General features: G+C 36.9%; 1 protein-coding gene across 5 annotated transcripts in view; it reads left to right on the top strand.

Annotated features, from left to right (window-relative positions):
- The window catches only part of dab2ipb (DAB2 interacting protein b), a 142,606-nt gene that overhangs the window by 69,825 nt on the left and 49,676 nt on the right, over positions 1–23,105 (top strand). For 4 of the 5 annotated variants that reach the window (XM_084115375.1, XM_084115374.1, XM_084115377.1 and 1 more), the window contains 2 exons: positions 7,385–7,497; positions 11,525–11,643. In XM_084115375.1, coding sequence (XP_083971501.1) covers positions 7,385–7,497; positions 11,525–11,643 — 232 coding nt within the window. Of the gene's footprint in view, positions 1–7,384; positions 7,498–11,524; positions 11,644–17,907; positions 18,080–23,105 lie in introns of those variants that run through there. The other variant, XM_084115378.1, reaches the window with a different exon arrangement.

The raw sequence follows: 23,105 nt of genomic DNA, 5'->3' as shown, positions 1-23,105 counted from the left end.
GTTTTAGACCATTGGTGTCACAGTGTCTGGTTTGTGTTCCCTGGGTGTCCACTAGAGCAGTGGTTCCCAAACCTGTCCTGCCGGCACCCCAACACTGCACATTTTCTTTGTCTCCCTAATCAAACACACCTGACTCAACTCATCAGCTCATTAACCCATATGATAATGAGCTGATGAGTTGAATCAGGTGTGTTTGATTAGGGAGACAAAGAAAATGTGCAGTGTTGGGGTGCCGGCAAGACAGGTTTGGGAACCACTGCACTAGAGGTCCCCTTCCCCCACGGTGTCATTCTCGTTAGGAACTGCATTTCCCACAATCCTTGTCTGCACTCATCACTGTTCATTGTACCCAGCTGTTCCCCATCATGATTGTTAGTTCTGTGTGTATTTATACCCTGTCTGTTTTAGTGTTTGTTACGGAGTCCTTGTTTGATGTCCGCGCACTTCCATGTTTCCATGCCTGTATTGTTTTGTGTTTTCTGGACTGCCTTTGTTGGATTTTGACCTTTTGCCTGACTTGGATTATGATTTCGGATTACCCTTATAAATTGCAATTGGATCTTACCAGTTTGTGTGTGATCCGTGACAATTGGAGTGAGGACAAAGAGAGTAAAATGAGGACATTTTGGCTGGTTCTCACTTTCTGAGACCCCTTTAAAGGCCTGTTTGAGGGTCAAGACTTGGTTTTAGGGATAAGGTTATAATTAGGTTAAGGGTAGGTTTAGGGTAAGGGTTCGGGTTCGGGTTAGGCACTTAGTTGTGATGGGTAAGGTTAGGGTAAGCGGCTAGAGATTGCATTGTGTCAATGAATGTCCTCATAAAGATAGATGTACAAGAGAGTGCGTGCGTGCGTGTGTGTGAGATGTCTTGGAATGTCTGAGTTTTCTTGCAAAAACACTAACTTCCCTTCGCTGTGCTTTCCCATACACATATCGCATGTTCATACAGACACAATCTCACTCTATCTCTCACTCACAATGATATCTGACCAAAAAAAAAAAAAAAGATTAAAAAAGTCACTTTTTTTAAAGTCTGTGGTTTGAAGGTTGAATACACTTCATCAAATTCTTTCCCTTTTTTGATGTGCTGCATTATTTCATAGAGAGGGATTTTAGTGCTGTTCATTTGCATTAGTTGTGTTCAACTTCTCTTTTTGTTGTTCTTTTAGTAACTAAAGGGTTGAAAGAGTCGTCCTTTAAGCTATTTCCTTTTACCCTCTTTACATTAGTGGAAGAGGTATTTTAAAGGACCTGGGCTGCTAATATAAGTTTCAAGTTCAGCCACTTTTTAGGGGTGATTCAGGAGCTGTGCGGCTACTGAGATCATAGTCCAGCACGGAGCAAAGCCACTAAACCAGATCCTGCTCCAGGCAGACTGTCCCTGTTATTAGTGTACTGTAAGTTGTTTTGGGCAGAAAGCATGTGGTGTGTGGTTTGTTAATTGTATTGGCTTCAATCATGAGCAGTCTGATGTACCACAGAACCCTGCAGAGAACAGATCGAACTCATAATGTGCCGTCTCGCTCCATCTCTGACTCCTTTACTCATTATGCACTATTAGGTTACTGTTGACTCATTTAATCCTCTGCACCTCATTGCATAACAAATGGTCATTACGCATACAACTAACCGGATGAGATGAAATCAAATACACGCGTACGTTATAACGCAGCATTGTCATAATGCACATGCTGGACTCTTTGAAAAAGCTGCCAGGCCAAACATAGATTTGGAAAATAGGCCACCTGACAGACAGTTTTACTGTCTCTTAGTATAATGTTTTGCTCTACCATTTTCTATTTTCAAAGAGCTGACAGTTGGGCATCTCTTTTGCGTGTTTATGTATATGTGTGCTCTTTTGCATTGCTGTAAAGTCATTCAAGCACAGCAGATGCAGGAAGTGTTTGAATTCTATAGGAAGGCATCCACACACACCCTTTGCATACTAAAACCGTATTGTGATAATGACTCTGACATTTTCCTTTAAAGGTCCACTATATTGTTTTGACAGTAAAAAAATATATTATTATTTTACGGTTGCAGATGAAAAGAATCACAGGTGATAAACAAAATGAGCAAATGCACATGAAGGTGAAGGTGAAGTAAATACGAGAGAAATAGTTGGTATTTGTGGTTTATGAATAATTTCGATATACATAATATGTTATGTACTGTACAGTGCCAATAAAATTATTAAAAACTTTTGGAATTAGTTTGTTTTCTGCATTACTTCGTCATAAAATGTCATCAGATCTTCATCAAAGTCACAAGTATAGACAAAACACAATGTACTTAAGCTAGCAACACGCAAACAATTCAAATCTTTCATGTTTTTATTGAACACATCCCCATGAACATTCACAGTGGCAATCGCATTAGTGAGTGTCTAAATATCCTGTTCACACAAGCTTACAATAGCGTTTTGAACACTGTCTGTATGAACTTGCAACGGGATCTAACAACTGTAGCCGTAGTGACTAAAGTAACAAAGATGGCGACGTAAATAAAACTGTAAAGTATAACGTTTGAAATGACAGAAGTCGAGGCGCAAGTTCATCCGTCAAATGAACTGACAGGAGTTTTAATATCTGAGTGAGAGTGGAGCATTTGAGTGCCATACAACTCATGGAAGCCGCTCTGGTGGAAGACAGTGACTCTAAAAGTCTAGAAACATCAAATTACATGCAAGTTATATCATGTCTTTGTAAGTTACCGAAAACCACATTCAGAAAAGAGTGTCACAATTTCTTCAGAGAAATGATGCTGACTGTGTATGGATTTAAAGACATCATTCTTTATTTCCAAGCATTTACTGTATACTGTCGCTCCGAGCAAGATGATGCATTGCAAACCTTTTTAATATAATACAGTACAATTTAGTAATAGGAGATTGTATTTATTGTAATATTTAATGTATATTCAAGTCAATTTCTGCTAATAATCCTAGATATATGATCATGCTTAATATTTCCTGCATAATAAAGAAATGTATTTTGTGTTACTGGTCAGTTGTGTCGGCAGTGTGAAGTATAGACAAACACCCATCATAACGATTTCTATATATAGCTTTTCCTGCCTAAAAGACCATAAACGTTAAAGATAATGTTCCAGGTATCAATTAATGTACATACATATAGCTTAAAAACTATTAATGTGTGACTGATACTCTGTAAATCGGTTGATTTTTGGTCAAGGTTTTGGCTGTAAGTCAACGATGCCCTCTGTTGAAATCGTAAGATGGCCGCTCGAACACTTCCGGTGGCTTCACCGCCTGATGGCAGTTTAGAACGCAATGAGCAAACCAGTCATTTATATAGATCAGTGGTGTACACACAATTCAGGAGGATTTAAAATAGCGAGGATCATGTGAAAAGACCTCAGATTTAACCATGTTGCAATAAATTTGTGAGGACTTTTCACAAATATGTCTACAACAATCCAGTGTGTCTGCGTGTTTAGTCAGGTTTTGTATTTGTTCAGTGCTCGTATGTGTTAGATCATGAGGCATGTTCCGTAACTTCATTCTCACTCAGGAATGTCCTCTACAGGAAAAACTGGAAACATTGTGTCCCAGCCCACAGCTCAGGAAGTGTGTTGTCTGCCCCTGTGTGAGTGCATGTGCTGATAGTCTCTGTTAGAGAGTTGTCTAAGACTGACTCAATTCTCAGCAGGTTTGAGATGTGGTTGCTATGGGAACAGCAGAGCCTGATTGTCCTGTATGACCACTGGGAAGGTTCCTGTCAATCACAGTGCCTGTGAGGACAACTGGGTCTAATGGAAACACATGTTTAACTCAAGGAGAGAGACAAATATGCAGGTGTTGGTGTGTGGCAGTTTTACATTTTCAACTAAAGACGGAAAACTTTTTATCAACAGCGTTTTGGGGGCCTGAAAACGCAAACTTTTTTGAGAACAATACTGTTATCGACTGCAAAAATGCAAATTTGTAAAAACGGTGACGTCATATTACATGTTCAGTATATAGGCGCATATTTTTTCTTTACAAAGTGACATCGGCAACTGGCCTGGCATGCATAATACAGCCTTCTTAGTTGTTTTCACAGATCCGTGTGAGCGGGATCGTTTTGACAACGTCTGTACAAAGGAAATGCCTGCACAACGTCTGTTTTTAGTGCATTGTTGTTGTGTAAACGTACCGTTACTCAGCTAAAGATATTCAACAGCAAACATCTACACTGGTCTTTTATCAGTGTCTAAGAAATTAAATGAATTTCTGTTTGACTTCTGTGACTGAAAAACACAACCTGTGGTGAAGGACTTGTTTTCATTGAAGTTAAAAGTAAAACTTTGTACATCAATAAAGCAGAAGTATATTACACACATTTTTTTTTTCTTATTTTATTTGACTAATTAGTCACTCTAAAAATTACATTGAAACAGTATGCAGTGTTTTTTTATTTTGTTTGTTTCTCGATATGATAATTTTTTTATTATGAGATCATTTTCAAAATAATATATAAAGAATTTATAATACAATTTAAAATATTGATATTTAAATGATAAACATGAATTATCATTGTCACTGGGTATCCAAGGAAGATGAAGAAGATCAAGAATAACAATCAGGTTTATTTAAACAACTCTAACAAGCAAGTCAGCGTGTAAACGTTAACACCAACAATACTGGACAAACACTGAGTGAACAGGATATACACAATGGTGATAATTAAACACAGCTGAACCAAACTTACTAATAATGATGTGTGACCATGGAGACAGAAGACGGGCCAGAACTCAACCAAGGGAATACATGTGACAAATGAAAACAAACTGAAAGTCCATTAGAAAAAAAAAAAAAACTGTGACAATCATATTATAACGTTTATATTTAAAAATCCTTTTGTCATATTTTTGTCAAATAAATTTTACCTTTGTGATGATAATAGTCATATGCACCATGGTAATAATTTTCAAATTTATTATTACATTTAGTATTTTTGTATTTAAATGATAAAATAATTATTTTATGATAATAATAATAATTAGCAGCCCTAGCTGATTTACACGTGCAATGTAATTAATCTTGAACCAAAATCATCTGACATGTAGCTACACATGTATATACAAAGTTCTGGCATGAAACTCTAGATGGCACAGGCCAATAGGTCATTTAACCTGTTCATAATCACATCGTTATCTATAGGGCGCAGCTGATTGGTTCCTGCAATCAGTAGCCAATGACCTCGCTGCTCAACCTTCAAATACTTGGGTAGCATTTTCCTTAGCATTGCAGCGTGCTTTCAGAAACCCTTCACCTTCCCCAGCTCCACCTGTATAGATCTGCTATGGGTAATTCATGTGCGCTATATTGTACAGCAGCAGCAGCAGCATGTCTTACTTGCTCACAGCAGCGTGTCGTGTATGAATTGGTAGTAGCAAGTCCCGTACTTGCCCTGCATCAGCAGCAATAACCTACAGTAGCAGTAGCAATAAAAGCAGCAGCATCCGGATCTATTCCGCCAAGACCAAAACATACAACATTGTTATACCCATTACCATGCCAAACACTCCGAGAGTTGTCATGACAGAAATAAAGACCTGTGTGTTTGCCATTTTTTTGTTCTGCCTAAGCTTACAGGTGGTTGACACTTGTGGAACAATCTTCTCCTGGGGAAGGAGTAGTAAACACATTAATCTAGAACCACACACATAGTAGCCACAAGGACTGATTTGAATGTCAGTTCAAGCACACTCGCTCTCGCTCTCTCACAGCTGCGTTCCTTTACATTTTATCTTTAACAAGCAGACACTGACACACTGAGGGAAAGTGAAAGACATCTCTCCCAGATCAAACTACTGTTGAATTCTCATTACACATCACCACTGGGCTTGATGGAAACTGGTTGTCTTGATTGAAGTTTAATAATCTGCTGTTGAAAGGGTTTTTAGCAGGATAATGTGAGACCTTTTCTCTTCTACTTGCTTCTTTTTCTTTCATGTCTGTGTTTAGCATTTTTGAAATCTGTTTTGAAAGTGATCATCATCTGAGAGAAGATGTGTTTATGAATAGGGTAACCAGATGTCCTACTGCAGTTTTCCTGGGTAACATTGCAGGTTTTGTCTGCAAAGCCTGCAAAGTAAAATAATCCAAATAATTTTAAAGATTCATTGCCCGCTGTACTAGAAATGCCCTTGGTTTTCATTTCAAAAAACGTTTCATTTCTTGTTCACCTTTATGTGTAGTTTACACGTCAAGCATTGACAGCTGAGTCCTGCAGTGTGACATGCATTTTTGGGTAATACATGAAGGTTTTAGGCCTCATATTACTTCTTGAATGTATTATGATTGTACAAAATATTATATATTACAATATGTAAAAAATAAATAGATTTTAAAAATATGCAAAGATAATTGTCACACTATGGGAATATTAACTGTAAATGACCTACATAAAAGTGAACGTTGATTAAAATGGTATAAAATATTTAAATGAATAGTGACTGACTAATCATAGGATTTTAACTTATACATTTGAACCTATATAATCTTAAACTATAAAAACGTTCATGACCACGTTATTTCCCAGTCCACACAACATACCAGATGGTTGAAATTTGGGAAATTGGGTGAAACGATGCTTGAAAATAATTTATACTCCTGTTTGTGTGTGTGTGTGGTGGAAAAATGAGTTCTGACTGAAGACTTTGCTCAGACTGTGTCATGTAGGGGGCTCAGTGTGTGATAGTGAGATCAGAGCGAAGCACTTAGCATAATCTGTTTCTAGATCTACAGTATGTGTACCTTTCTTGACACTGATTAAATGAAGCAGTCAGTCAGGCTTCATTTTCACCATGTGAACACCAGCGTTCCCCTGAAGGGCAGTAAGGAACAGTGAGAAGATTTAAAAGCTTTGTATACTGATAGCACAAGGAGGTGGAGTTGTGATGACTTTATGAATGGGCTGTTAGGATATCAGAAAACTTTTACATTATGACAGTGGCATGTGTTCTGTGGTATAATCTACGAATCGATCACGCTGTGAGAGTCTAGCAGTCTACATCCACACTTGGATAACATGCTGGGATTTGTGCATGAGTTGTGCATGTGGGTTTATTCTTGGCTGTTATAAAGCTATCTGAATAAATAAATAAATAAATACATTCACAGATTAACTTATTCTGATGCTATTTCAATATCATTTTACAAGTAAAAAAGATGTATGTGCATTATAGTCTGGATATTTTGAGTATTTTTGTATTTGCTTGGAATAAATAAATGTTATTGAATGTTTAAAGGAATAATTTCAAATTCTTTTTTTGTACGTTCGGTCAATGGCCTTTTCCTAGGTAAGATTTTATTGAAGGTAAAAACTTTTCTTTATAGCACAATAAGTTTAAAAAAAATCTGTCCCTCTGTCTCACAGACTCTCCACCCGAGAGAACAGGGCGGAGACGTAGCATGCCAGGCTCCGCCCCTGACAAAGCCCCGCCCATAATGGAGCCCACTGCCACTGCTGCTACACCCTTCAGAGTTACAGTGAGTATTATATATGTGTTTGTCATATGTAAGAGTGTGATTAAACGCAGTCTGGACTCCAGATGTGCACTACATACTGTGCTCAGATGTATTTTATCTTTATTGCTACTACTCTTCTGATCTTTTTAGTATTAAAACTTTAGCCATTCTAATAAATGTTAGGTTTAAAGCCATTTTGTCAAATGCTAATTTCCTACTTCAGGATATAAACTTGAGCTGCGAAGATGTTTTTTTTTTTTTTTATTGTTAGAAAGCAAAAATCCAGTGCACATTCAACCAAAGTCATGTTTAGCCAAACAGTTAACCAAACTCAAGATCTGGACCAAAACCAGAGGCTTAGACTAAATATATTCATCCTAGTATTAAGTTGAGGACTAGATCAAGGCTATATTTATAGGCAATATTATACATTAGGATATTACACAGAATTACAGACACAATAAAATTCCATTTAATGGGGATGTTTTATTGATGGGCATCAGAAGATTTAACAGTGTTTGAATGCTTACTGTAATTGTTATGAAAAAAAAAAAAATGAAAAAAATCTTCTCATGATTGAAAGGCAGTCTGTTAGCAATCGGTTTAAATTGAGGCTCACATAATGTGCCGGTTGCAGGAAGTGAATCATTAGCAATCAACAGCAGGTGGTATTCAGTAGTTTTCACCCTCTGTATGAAATCGAGTCCTGCAAAGCATCCGCATGGGCTTATGTGTGTTTGCTGCTTTATCATTGACTGAAAGCAGATGCAATTACATTTAAATGAGATCTCTGAGCTGACTCAAGGGCCACTTGACCTCTGAGCTTCTGCAGATTCAGGCCCAATTATTCGTCTAGCTTAGTGCGTAGTTTGCAGATATGTCCTGCGAAGTTAAAACATCTCCATCATAATTCGTCCTGATGCTGTACATGTACAATAGAAGATACCACATAGCTTAATGGTTAGGTCGATCTACACTACACAAGCAATTAGGGAAGTAATTGCAATCCCCCTGCACCCCCCGCTGGTAGGCATTGGTACTGTACCCTTTGAAATCAAGAGCTTGTGAGATTTTTCTCCCCTCTTCCTTTCTATGTCCTGTATTTATCTCTGTCCTTCCTTCCTTTTATCCTCCGTTCTGAGCTCTTATTCACTGTGCGTGACTAACACCATCAATAGGTCTATTTTTGACCATGATGCATTGACCTTGAACATTCTCAGATAAGAAAAATATTGAGATATACAGGACAGTCCATCTTAAGAAACAAGGATGAATAGTTTTGTCTTGAATGCTTTTAAATGTTTCTTTGGTAGTATAAGGGGTTTGTAGAAAATATTTACAATAAGGTTGATTTATTCAACATAAGTTAATGTAACATGAACTAACCATGAGCAGTACATTTGTTACTGTTTTTGTTCATCTTTGTTAACGTTAGTTAATAAAAAATACAGCTGTTCATTGTTTGTTCATGTTAGATCACAGTGCATTAACTAATGTTAACAAGATTTTAATAAAGTATTAGTAAATGTTGAAATTAACATTAACAAAGATGCTGTATAAGTGCAGTATTACCATAGTTACCAAAAATGGCTTTAGTTAAATGTATTTCAGATCGGGTTTTCCTTTGCTTTTCTCATGGCAGGTATTTGACGTAGGCTTTACTTAAGTTCTTTTGCTTGCACCTAACCCAGATATGAAAAGGTGAAATGTGTTTTGTAATTTGTTTAGCCAAATCATCCTTGTGGTTCAACATAGACTTAAGGATGATGATGGGATCCTGCAAAAATGTGTGCCCAAGGGACTCATGGAATGATGATTCTGCCCTGGATATTGACTGTCAACATCCATGACCTGTTTGACAGACCTGCTCGATAGTTGCTTATTAACTCGGCTTGACATTACACGCCATGACTGAATTATTTACTAGGGCTGCAAAGAACAGTTTTGATAACTGATTCAATTATTTGTTCATTTATTCAGATTTTCCACAACACTGTGTAAAAAAAAAAAAATATTATGGATCCTTCATACCAAGAAAAATAACTGTAACGATAACTATTGGCGTACACCTAAAGGACAATAACATTCAGTTTAGAGTGTATTGCAGTCATTTGGCGCTTAAAATGCTCAAACTAATTAAAATCGGGTGGATTCTGATTGGCTGTCAATGTTTTTATCATTCATCAGCTGGAAAAAAAATATTCTGAAAGTGATTACAACAATATAATCACAATATAATAGCTATATTGTGGACTTTCATATTATCAAAGGATTAGAATGATTATTAAAAATGTATAGTTATAGTTATCATCTTTAGGGTGAGCAGCTCTTTACAATGAAAGAGCACCAGAAGTGTTTTAATACTGGTATGTGGTAGAACACACACATTCTTTCCTCTGAACACGGCAACACATTTCTGTCATCATGTGACTTTCTCCTGTAAAGTTATTTTTCATTTAAAATATTATTCCTTGTGTTGTATATAGCATATCTAATTGTAGTTCATTTAAAACCTTAATTTGATGTTTAACAAAGAATGTTGTTTTGATACACATGATTGTGTATCCTTGCTGTTGAACTCTGTTTGATTGACATACTCAATGAAGCTTTAAAAAAAAAAAAAAAGTTTAATCGCAACAGCAACTATCACAACACAGTTCACTTACATTCTTTCAAAAGCTTTCTATTTCAAATAAATGTAAATGTTTAACTTTCTCAGTTCTTCTAATTATCCTGAAAAAATATATATAAAAATATTTAGCTGTTTTCAACATTGATAATAATAAGAAATGCTTCTTGAGCACCAAATCAGCATATTAGAATGATTTCTAAAGGATCATGTGACAGAAGACTGAAAATAACATTTTAAAATATTTTAAAATAGAAAACAGTTTTTTGTTTTTATTGTCATTTCAATATTTTTACTGTATTTTTGATTAAATAAATGTAGCCTTGGTGAGCATAAGAGACTTACAGTATTTTAAAACATTAAAATGTCCGGCAACTCTACAGTAAAGATCATTGTTAGGAGTTTTTCTTTAGAGACCTGCTAAATGGTGCCCTTTATCTTAGTCATTTAGAGCTGATATTAAAGAACTGAAAATCAATTATGTTATGAAATATTTGTCGAACTGATTATCAGTTCACCCTTGACTGCATTCAAAGTGCATTGTTCGCTGAGACAACCTGGCAACATGAAATGATAAACTTATGAATTGGTTGCAGCCCTACAATTTACCCTCTTTCACCTTTCAAAGCTAACATACAACACTTCCAGATCTGCTGCATTATTTTTACAAGTCATATAATGTTTGGACAGGGGAGCTTATTTATTATTCAGATGTCTTCTTGTAATTGTCTCTCTCAGTCCTCTTCTGGTTTGATTTGCTTTCTTTTGGCGCTATCAAACTGTAGGCTGCAATACTCTGACTGATTGCTCTGTGATTAAGAGATGTCTGTGTGTAATAATTTGCATATATTGTGAATAGTAATCAGTAGGGTGCCTTTAATTATGTAGAATATGCAGATGTGTTAATTGGTAGGGGGGAACGGCCTGCTTTCTGTTTGTTTACTAACACTTTCTTGTCAGAAACTTCTCATTTTTCACTGTCTCACCTTTCTTTTCCTCTTGAAACTCTTTCCGCACCTTTTTTTTAATTCTCTCTCTCTTTCTCCATTGCCTTTCTCATTCTCTTCTTCTCACATTCTCAGCTTTTCTTTCTACTATAGCAGCCTCACAGTAAGGATGAGGATCGTACTTTGTCCTTGACTCTCATTCTTGGTCCTTCTCGCTCTCATTCTTTCTTTTTCACTCTTTCTCACTTAATGCCTCCCTTTCCTTTCCATGCCCTTGATGCCAACATGCTGTCTCCATGGTAACTGGTGCCTAAAGGAAAGTGAGTCTTGAGCCGCAAAAAAATGTGACAGGTGCTTTCACAGAAAAAGGGTGTATAATGTGGGAGAATTAACGAGTGAGTGAATGTATGAAATGGTGTGCTTGTAATTTATTATAATGTCTCTCTCTTATTCTCTGTCATTTCTTCATTAGGGATTTTTGAGTCGCAGGTTAAAGGGCTCAATAAAGCGGACTAAAAGTCAGCCTAAACTGGACAGGAACAGCAGTTTTAGACACATCCTGCCAGGCTTCAGACCAGTGGACAATGACAGGTAAACGGCATCAATTTTCTTTCTCATTCCAATCTTTTTTAAAGCAGAAGTGTGTGTGTGATTTCTATGCCACTAGAATCATCAAACCAAACTTGCTCATTCAGACAGACATTTACTCTAAGTTTAGAGAGGATCTGTGTTTTTGGATAGTTTTAAACCAGTGGTTAGCAACCTTTTTTGACTCCAAGGCCCCCAATTGTCCTAAACAATATTCAAGTGTTTTGTTTCATCTTATTTTAATCATTGTAAACCATTTTGCGGCTGTGAAGTGTGTGATTTGGAAGTGTGTTGAGGCCCTCCAGTGGGTTCTGGCCCCCTGGGTGAAATCTACTGTTTAGAACTATAGCTAAAATTATCAACAACAAAAAAACACCAAAAAAACAAAAACCAGGCACACATCAGCTTTAAGCAGTAGATTCCCAGTTTTTATCTTTTAGTCACTGACTTGACTGGAGATGAGTTGTTACAGCTATTTTAAAGCTTTACTGGATGTGAAATGTACTATATGAGCTGCTTTTATATGGCGGAAGAGTCTCAGCATATGCGTTTGCATGTGTTTGCATTCTGTGTGCTAATTCTTGTGGTATAACACATATGTAAATGTGAGATTTTGCATTTCCTCCATGTCCGTGCTGCATAATTTGCTGCACAGTGAACAATGACGTGTGAAGAGAGTGTGTGTGGCCTGAAATTTTGTGTGTGTCTGTTTGGCAGACTGGTTATTGAGGTCACTTTTGACATGCCTCTCTTGTCAGTGAAAACCGACAGAGCTTTGCAGTCCAATCTGTCATCTGCCTCTTTCTCGGAGATGCTCCTTCATGCATCTTCTCATTCCCTTATCCCATAAATATCCCTCACTTTAAACAGACTGCAGCTGTGCCCTGCTCTTGAGCTTTTGCTCATTTCTATGCAAATTTTGGCTCTGAAAGTTTCGCTGTACTTTATTTTACCGTAAATTTGATACACTTACTACCATCATGCGCACAATTTGCAGAACAATAACAGTTTTGGTAGTGGTACCAGAAATAGACTGAAACGAGAAGCTCCAGGTTTAGCTGTTTATTCCTCTTTTATTTTCTTGTTTAAATCTTTAAAGTGGACATTAACTGAGGTATTGTGAGATGGGAGTCTGCTATAAGTCTAAATGTAAATCATAGTGAAGTCAGGCTTCCAGGCAGGGCAAAAATACATTGATTGAATGCTCAGTGTCCAATAAACAATTGCATCTTTTGTATTTGGTGCTTTTAAATCAAATGGTTTCCACATAACTCTACAAACAGATTCATAATGTGGCATTACAGTCATCCTGTATGATTGGGGATGATGTTGGGGAAGCAGGCTTCCATTTAGTTTTAAAGTAGTCACTATGGATTTTAGAACATGGTTAACCAGTTCTAACCAAGTTGACCTCAGCCCAACCAGCCATATGATCAACCAGACTGAGCTAGCTCAGTATTTTTGTTGTTGTTGTGGTTGTTTATTTTGAAGAAATTAATTAATGTATGCATTTACTGTATTGTTGTATTATAGTTAGTTAGTTGGTAAGTTTGTTTGTTATTCATTTTTTCTGGACCTCAGGCAGTCCAACCCCATTTTGTACTTTATCTGCGCTCAGCGTTGATTCTCTCGTTAATCTGGGCATAAGCTTGCAGTGTTTCCCCAGTTTAGCTTTAGTCAGTAGCCTAGACCCTAAGGGTTCCCATTCAGTCACAGCCCTCGTTTTATCTTATATCAGCAGCATTAACATCAGCCACTGCTCTAAAGCCATGGCCTGAGCTGCTCATCCATTCTTTACACAAATGAGATTATATGTGCGGATGCTGCTAATCCCAAAAGCATCTCATTTGATTGGATTAAGTGTAGTAATTATCTGTGCTGTCAGCATTGCTTGGCTGGAGCAGACTATGGATGGCTGTGCTTATACAGATAGGGGATGAGTACTCTAGACTTCTGTGGGGCCAAATGGATTTTTGTTGAATTTCTGTGCCCGATGCCCTGGCTGATGTGAGTGCAGCTTTTTCGATCTGTGTTTGAGTGTTTGTGCATGTATCTCTCTGTCTGTTGTGGATTATTACATTCATTTGGCTGAAAACGACCCTGTGTTACCAGACAGTCTGATTGTGGCTTCTATTAGAAAGAGTCAAGAACTCTTAACAGAAAACAACTGTGCTGTTGAAAGCACTTAAATCATGGGATATACATATACAAAGGCATATACGTATAAAAGAACATTTATCATGCAGTATCAATATATAATAGATTCACTCATTTCTCTGTTGCATTGTTTTATTTTTTAATAGAAACCCTGTATGTTGATGAGGTTTTGTTTTATTATTTTCAGAATTCACCATTTTTGAACACTCATCTTTCTATCTTTCTTTCTCTCTCTCTCTCTATGATGTTCACCCATAATTTATTGAAACGTTTAGTTTGTACTGTTTGTCCTCTTGGCACAGATGGCACTTAGAGACTTAGGAAACATGATACCAGCCACAAGTTGAACCATTAACCAATAAACCAGGCTGTTCGGTTCCGGTGGTTGGAGAAGAGGATTGTTCTTAGTGTGTAAACTGGATTTCAAGTTAAATTCGTAGTAAAAATAGAAATTATGTTGGGAGTATCTAATGAATGCTGATTGTTTTTAAAGGGACCATTAATCTGCTCTAATTTTAGCCAACGTTCATACAGCAGCAGAATACAGTTGTCAGTCCTGTATTTGAGTCCTTAATACGGTAACATTCACACACAGTACGGTTATTTACGGGAGTGACAACCGCATTCTATTACTGAACTCACACCCGTTAAATTTTAGGATCGCATTCTCTGAAAACCTGCGCTGTGTGAACAGAACCGGACTGGACAAATAGTTATCCGTCACGTCATACAGTGCGAGAGAGACTCTCTAGGCTGCACAAATGTGTGTCTACTGTGTGTTGCGGATTTCTTGTGTGGTTTCGGTAACTTACAATGACAGAGATGTGAGCTGTGTGTGATCTGAAGGTTTTTAGATCCAGTCACTGTTCTCCACTGGAGCTGCTCGTATCAGTTTTGTGTTGTACATGCGCTCAAATTCTCCACCCAGATATAAAAGCTGCTGTCGGTTAATAAAGATGTGACAAATGAACTCGCAGCTCGATTGGACTCTTGTCGTGTCAGAAGTGATAAGACTTTTCAGTTTTATGGACGTCGCCATCTTTGATATTACTTTGGTCAAATGTAGTTATTTTGTGTCGCCATGGTTACTGGTAAGACAATACAGGCTCGACTCTCTTTGCACGTTCATACAGACAGTATTCGAGACGCTACTGTAAGTTGCTGTGTGAACGGGACATTTAGAGACTCACACCTGTAAGTGAATGTGGTTGTCATTCCCAAAAACTGACAGTGTGTACGTAACCTTATTTTTTGTTTATTGCACCAGAACAGTTAGTTTAATATGACCATTTTCTACCCACATTTTCTGTCCATATAATGATTGACTATTGACCTCCAGAATGCTGAACATCAAATAGGCAATGATATGTAATTGTAGGCGGTCAGATGTGAATGTGCTTATGGTTATGATGTCACAACCATGATTTCTTTTTTTCTTTTTCTTTTTTTCTTTTTTGTACTGTATGTATGTATTTGAAGTTTAGTTTTCAGAAATGATTTTGGATGACGGACAAGGTAAGAAACTCTGTGTTGTAGAATTTATAGGTATATATATATATATATATATATATATATATATATATATATATATATATATATATATATATATATATATATATACGCACACACACATCTATATCTGCATGCCATGTAGTACACAACACTACTTGAATATTCATTATTATTTTCCATGATATGTTCAGTTTCAGCACCAAAACTAGATAACTTTACTACAAACATTTATTTTGTTGGAGGAAATTATTGTGCATGCATGGTGAGAAGCATATACTTAAATGACAGAGAGCGTCACAAAAAGACATGGACAGAATTGGAGCAACAAAAAAAAATGATCCTTAAACATACAATTTCACAGACACACAAGTCATAGACACATACAGACTTTAATAAACTTCCTAGACTGACACTGATTTTTATTTGCTGCTCTCAGATGACGCTCATAGATTCTAATGACTTTACAGGGTCAGATCTAAATTAAAAGCATTTGAACATTTATGTCAATTTTACCTCCGCTCGTTTTATTGTTCTCTCACATATCCTCGTTTCACTCCCTCCTGACCAGGAAAGAGGTGATGTTGTCAAGGAAACTGTCATATCGGGGAAAAAATCTCAGCGTTGCTTTATTGCTCTGTAAATTTCATTTGGGTAAAAAAAAGGAACAATTCCTAAAGAAAGACTGCAGTATGAAGATTGAACCAGAGCCACTTTTAATCAAACTGTCAAGCTCAATATGTATGTTTTGCGAGGAGTGATTTTAATAAGGCCTCAAAGACGGCCGTTGAGTCTGCTTGGACAACAAAATCGTCCGTCTTTATTGAATGTGCAAGCAATAAACCTGCTTTAAAATATGGAAGATGTTTTTGAAACTGAAATATCTCCTGTTCTCACTCAGGAATAATGCATTAGCTGAATTTAAATTATTGTTATGTTCTGTAAGTTCTGTTCTCTAATGTGCTCGAATGGCTTCAGTAAAGAGTTCTTATAATTAATAATTATCAGACTAAACAATGATTTATTGACTCGTTCAGGAGTGACTGGTTGTATCTGAAAATGCATACTACTTTACTATATAGTCAAATAAAATAAAACAGGATGTGACGAGTAGTATTTCCGAATTCACAGTATTCATAAAACAGTAGGCATAAAGTAATAGTATGAACTAGTGAGATTCTGAAGTGCGCATTCAATAGACACTTTACGATCCCATGAGGCCCCAGGAGAGGATTTATGAATGGTAGTGAAGCGACACAACTAATGCTGGCAGGTCATGTGACAATGACAACATGAAAAATGTAGCATGTCCTGATTACATTAATACAACACGCATTCATACTATACAGAATATACTTTTTAATGATCACAGAGTAATCAAAAAGCAGAACCTGCTTTTTCTGACCCAGCCACTGTCTTTGTATGAGTCATGGAATCATTTACAACCTTTATCAACCAATTTGTTCAATTTGTCAAACTCAGATTCATTAAGGAACAAAACACAAATGGTAATTCTTATTGATTGGATTTAAGTGTGGCTTTTTCAAATGATAAATTATGGTTAGAACTATGCATTTTAAAATAGGTTATATTACATTATTATTTTAAAGTATGCATTGTAATTTTGTGTACTTCTGTGTTCAGTATAGCCTACAATTCAAACGTTTTTGGTCAGTAAGTTTTTTTTAAAGAAATTAATACTCAGAAATGATGCTGTAAATTGATCAAAAGTGACAGTAAATCATCAAATTAGAATGACTTCTGAATGATCATGTGACACTGAAGACTGGAGTAATGATGCTGAAGCAATTGCAGCTTTACAATCACAAGAATACATCAATATTTTAAACAAAATTATGTATTAAAAACATATAATATATTAAAATAGGAAGCAGTCATTTTATTTTTGTTTTAATAGTTCACAATTATTTTACTGTATTTTTAATCAAATAAATGTTGCCTTGGTGAGCATAAGTCACTTTCAAAACGTATTAAAACATTATTCGTACCAATCCCAAACCTTTAAATGGTAAGTGTGTGTATATATAGTCTTCATTCTACAAACTGTTAGCCAAGAGATGGAAATAGAAATTCTAGAGCAGGCTTAGACCTGCTGTAGACAGACTGTTTGCATGCTGATTTCTGAGCTTAAGTCTGGAAGAACGGTTGACAAAGCCAGGGCTGCTAATGAAATTTGCCGTTTTATTTAGTATTGGAGAAAATGTTGTTTTGGTTGATTATATGCTGTGTACCCTGTCACAGCCATCTGTGAGTATTGATTTGAGATGAAAGGGAGTGATCTGACTAACAAAGACACGCAAATGAGATTCTTATTATTGTGCATGTCTAGTTTTGTCTGTGGGGGAGAGTGAAACCATTTATATGAGCGCACACACATACAAACTCTGACAGAGAGCAGAGGAAGTAGGACAGTGGAAAAATATGTAAGGAAAGGGAGGATGAGAGACAAGGAGAGCACAAGAGGGCAGTAGAGAGAGAGAAAGAGTGAATGTGGGGTGAAAGAAAGGGCTGAAAGAGAGAGAGAGAGAGAGATTTTTCTCCGCCTTCCCCAGAAAACAACCGGCAGCGGTTGGGCTGCTCAGTGCTGACTGAGTGAGAGAGAGAAGAGGGAGAGGGAAGCGCTCGGCGCCGGAAAAGAGAAAAATGGAGCTGTGAGAACTGCCCAACAGATCCCTTCACCTTCAGGGTTATCTCTTGTCCTCCCTCATTCTCTCCGGTGTGTGACTGCTGCGCTGAATTCACATGATGACTGGTGAGTGATCAGTCTGATCCTGAGTCTTTGGCTCGGACTGTTTTCATGTTGTTCTCACGAATATAATGTGATAGAAGTCTCTCACACATACATGCTGTGATCTGGGACTGTTTTGTAATGTATTTGTTAGTAATTGTTTCTAACAGTGTCTGTGATAATGGGGGATGTTGGTCACATTAGATGTTCTGGGTCACTGGACTCATGTGGTTAAATTCTGATGCCATTTTAGAGTTACTGTGGCCAGCAGCAACACATCTGCATTGGGATTTTTTAAATAGCTGCATCTGATTGAATTAAGCTTCAATTTAAAGTTTATTTATGTGATGGAGGGTGTGTCATTCTTGTGGTAATTAAAATGATTCGTTGAGGATGACTCCTGTTCATCGCTTGCTGCCTGTCACTTGTGGTTGTTGTTTTTTTGTTTTTTTTTGACCTGAGGTTATGAACTTCTCTCAACCTGTCAGCTTGTGTATGTGTGTGTCTGTAATTATATTTCAGTTGAACAGCTGCTCTCATTCATAACACTGAGACATGTTTTACACCTGTTCATCCACAATCTCCCTCCCTCCCTGGATTTATAGACTGATAAATGATTAATTAACTTCTGCATATCATGTAAGTGAAATGTAAAGTGAAATTGAATATTATCTGTAGAAGTGAAGTGGAGCTTCTTCTACCTAGTCTGACCCTAAAAATGACTGTCATTGGTGGAGCCTACTTGAGATGCACTATATACCGGCCACCATATCGGTATCGGCCAATATATGTTCATTTTTCATGTTATCGTTATCAACCCAATAAGAAATTTTCGCCAATATTTTAAAGCCGATAAATAATGGATTATTTCCTTCAGCTGATACACTTGAATTGCTTGAAATATGATTGGAATCACTTCAAAAAAGGTAACAGTACAATGTGTGCATCGCAAGTCTGTCATATAGGCTATATAAAATTATAATGAGAACATCATTATAATTGTGTGCTTGGGACATGGATTTAATGGTGAGACTTTTGTTTTTGTAATCAGGCTCTCAAAAATTATCAAAAAAATTGGATTTAGATTTATCGGCCAATGAATCGTTTATCGGCTTTCAAATATAAAGAATTATTGGTTATCGGTATCGGACAAAATTTTCATATCGGTGCATCCCTAGAGCCTACAGTAGCTGACTGTCCTACGGTCATGGAAAACCTGGAAATATCAGGGAATTTTTCATTTCTCATTCAACTCAAGCCCTTTATGTGTAAAATTTATACAGCTTATGGCAACATGCATTGCACACAGATGGAAAAAAGTGAGAGTTCCTGTAGTATAGCAGAGAATGTGTGAGGGAAGATAAATGTATTTACCTCTAAACTGAGGAGAGAGAAATTAATAGATGGTGTGAAAAAGAGGGATGAATGAGAGGAGAGTTTCTCCTCAGTACCAGCTGTTGTTCGACATCTCGTCAGCTGTGTTGCAATGGAAAATTAAAGACAGATAACGTTTGATTGGAGGATATAAAAAGACAATGAAAAAAAAAACAGTCTAGTGCTCAAAAATGTTTTCTAAACTTGCAATACATTCTGCAAATCGAGGCCATCTCTCTTTCTCCCTGCCTCGTTTTCTCTCAGTCGCTCTCTAATTGCACTGTCATGACCAATCTCTCTGGTCTATTGATTTGTTGTGCGCCGCTGAGGCGCGTCTACTCCCCTGGTCTCCTGGAACATGAGGAGGTTGGTATAGGGCATCATCTCCTCAGGAGAGGGTCACCTCAGAATGCTCTACCTGACCAGAGCGTCTCAGAGGTGAATGTTTCCGAGAGTCGGATCAGTATAAGAATATAAACTTCCAATGGGCAGACATGCTTCATGTTAACTGCTGGCATAGAAAGCCAGTTTATTTTGTCTGATCTGTGTAGCATGTGGGACACACTCAGAGTGGAATGCTACCATATTTGTAAGTGTTATGCATCAAGATAAATACGGAGGAATCTTATCGAGACATTTTAGAACTGTTATTCCTGTCCTACAAGGCAGGAATGAATGCGGCCAGGAATGACAAACAAGTTGAGGGAAAGAAAGAAGATGAGAAATGTCCCCAGTTTAAAATCATCCATGATATTTTTTTTCTTTCTGTAAGAAACGCTCCCGCAGGCGTTCTTTCCTGAAATGTCTGCTAGTTAAAATAATAAATAGTCGTCTTATCAGTTGTCCAGCTGGAGTCTGAGGTGAGTCAGATCCTTGTGAGGAGCAGATCTTACCAGAAAACTACTCTTATTTCAATGCATTTATCTGCAGCTTTTTCATAGGGACAGTCCAAGAAACACATTTGCCGATTTATTTGTGATGCGCTGACAGTAACTGGCAGATTGTCACAGTCCCTTCACATTGTGTCTTGTCCCTTTAAGTGGCGACATGAATAAAATATGTTTGTGCTGTGAGTGTAGAGCTTTTCTCTACAGCTGTGCTGCTTCTCCAATGGTTTTTCTGAGACCCAGATATTCCAATGGACATCGAGTGGTGACCCAACACTGTGCTGACGATGTTTATCACTCCTGGACAGAAACATAAAAAGAAACATAACATTTATTAATATTACCATAAAATGTATTTGCACATCAATATTCAAAATTATTAACATTAAACAGACTGAATAGAAAATAGTCAAAGTGTTTATTATAAAGTATTTTAAAAGTATTTTTAATGCATTCATTTTGCCTTGTGATGCACCTTATAATGCATTGTATGGTCACATACAATACTTATGTTATGCCTTTAGAAAGTATAATTCATTAAAACATGACAAACAACCAATTTCAGATGTAACAAGGAATCTGCAAATTTTATAATGCATTTTAACTTTGGTTAGTTACAATTATTTATGAAAAGGTGTAATGCATTATAATGTACATTATGAATACCTTTATAATGAATTATACATAGAGGCTTTAAGTAAAGTGCTACCAAAATGTGTCACAATCTGTCTATGCTGGCATATGTGTAATTTGGCTAGTGTCTACAAAGTGGCAGATGAATATTTTGTGCCAAAACATCAACAACAACAGCAACAACAACAGATATGGGAGGCGTTTCCTCTTTCTTTTTAAATGTCTATATGCATATTTATTTGGCTACCCTAACTATGCACAATTATATGGTTAGTTGCACGTTATTATATGCATTTAGCATCATTGTTTTTCCCTGCTGTCTATGAACAGACCTGTGACCCATTTTTTGACCCATCAGTTGAGATCCACTTACAGTGCTGTCACAGGAACTCATGCCACAAACGACCAGCTTCCAGTGGAATATTCACTCTAGTTCATCAATAAACCAATCACTCGCACCTCTGGGAATGGATGTCGTTGCATGTATTGTCCTGTATGTCTGTCCCAGCATGTGTATGGGCATGTGTATGTGTGTATACGTGTGTTTTCTCATGTTATCTTCTCTTTTGGCCTAGAGTGTGGGTAAGCGGCTTTGCCTGGCAGGTAGATAGAGGGATGGATGGATGGAAAAGGGAGGGGGAGTGAGGGATGAGAGATGAGAGATGAGAGATGAATAGATGGACGGACGGCGTAGTTAGTGGCCTGGCTTGGGCAGGGTGGCTGACTATGGTTATGTAACTTTTAAATCGCACATATGAAAGAGAGAGGAGACAAATACAGAGAAATGAAGCATGCTGTACAATTGGACCGGTAACTCTTTTTATTTCTTAATCTGTTTCAGTTTAATGCGTTTTATTGGCATGGCAAAAAAAACTAATAATTTATACCAAAGCAATAACTTAGCTGCATGTAGAGGAAAAATGGAGTTAATGTTTGCAGTGAAATGACAATGGCCACAATGTACAGCTATTTGCACTCTAAAGGCCCATTCACACCAAGAACATAATTATAACGATAACTATTTTAGCATGTGCTGCAATTTTGTTTGCTGCAAGCTTTTTATAGCAAGATTGAATCTGATTGGCTGTCAATGTTTTTATCGTTCAGCAGCTGGAATTATAATCATTCTGAAAGTGATTCCTACGATATCGTTTCACTGTGCCGTTATCATTATAGTTGTGGTGAGGACTCTTCTATTTTTATATATTTAGAACAATTTTTAGAACTATATCTTTATCGTTATAGTTACCGTCCTTGGTGTGAACAGGCCTTAATAGTCTGGTGAAACAAGAAGAAGGTACAAATAATACAATTTGGATGTCAGAAAGTGCCCTGGACTATACAGCATGTGCATTAGTATTTGATATTGGAATCTAGATGTTAAGATTATACACTGTTAATATTATACATTTATAATAATATATTATTCAGTAAATATTTTATGATAAATAATTTAAATAATATTAAATGATATAGAATTATCTTATATACAATTTTATAACACGTTACACAATTTGCATTTTATTTAGTATGTTAGCATTTAGACTGGGGTGCAAATAGTACGTATCACTATTTACACTGGTAAAGGTGTGGTAGAAAAAAAAGGTATATTGTCCACTTCCAATTATGTAAAATAGTGTAGCCATTCAGAATATTCCAGCATCCTTTTGGTCAACGCTGTAAATTCATGTTTCACCCTTACGCAAAATTCTCGATTACCTGGATTCATATTGAAATTTCTGGATTTCACTGAGCAACAGTAAATGTGACCATATCTTCATTGCAAAAGATAATCTCACTCACTAATATCTGATCACTCAATGACCCTCAATGACCTTTTCTTCACGTTGCAGTTCATCAGCGTTCTGGTGTCAAACACAGTAAATGAACAGACACTGTGCACATTGTATCAGCTGATGGCCCTCACAAACCATGTATATCAATATATGGGCCTCTACAGAAGCCACTCTTCTGTCTTCATTCAAAAAAGCAGGATGGATGAAAAAAGTCCACCTCGTTGTCATGTCTGTTCTCTCAATAATTCATGTTCTTGTTGAAGGTCATTGAGGACTTTATGCTTCAACCTCACCTCACCACATCCTGCTTTTTTCTCCTTGTCCTTCTCCCTCTCTCTCCCTCTCTCTCTCTCTCTCTCT

The sequence above is a fragment of the Abramis brama genome (assembly GCF_963993115.1).
Source record: "Abramis brama genome assembly, chromosome: 5".
NCBI lineage: Eukaryota > Metazoa > Chordata > Actinopteri > Cypriniformes > Leuciscidae > Abramis > Abramis brama.
This window is presented reverse-complemented; position numbering and strand designations above follow the sequence as displayed.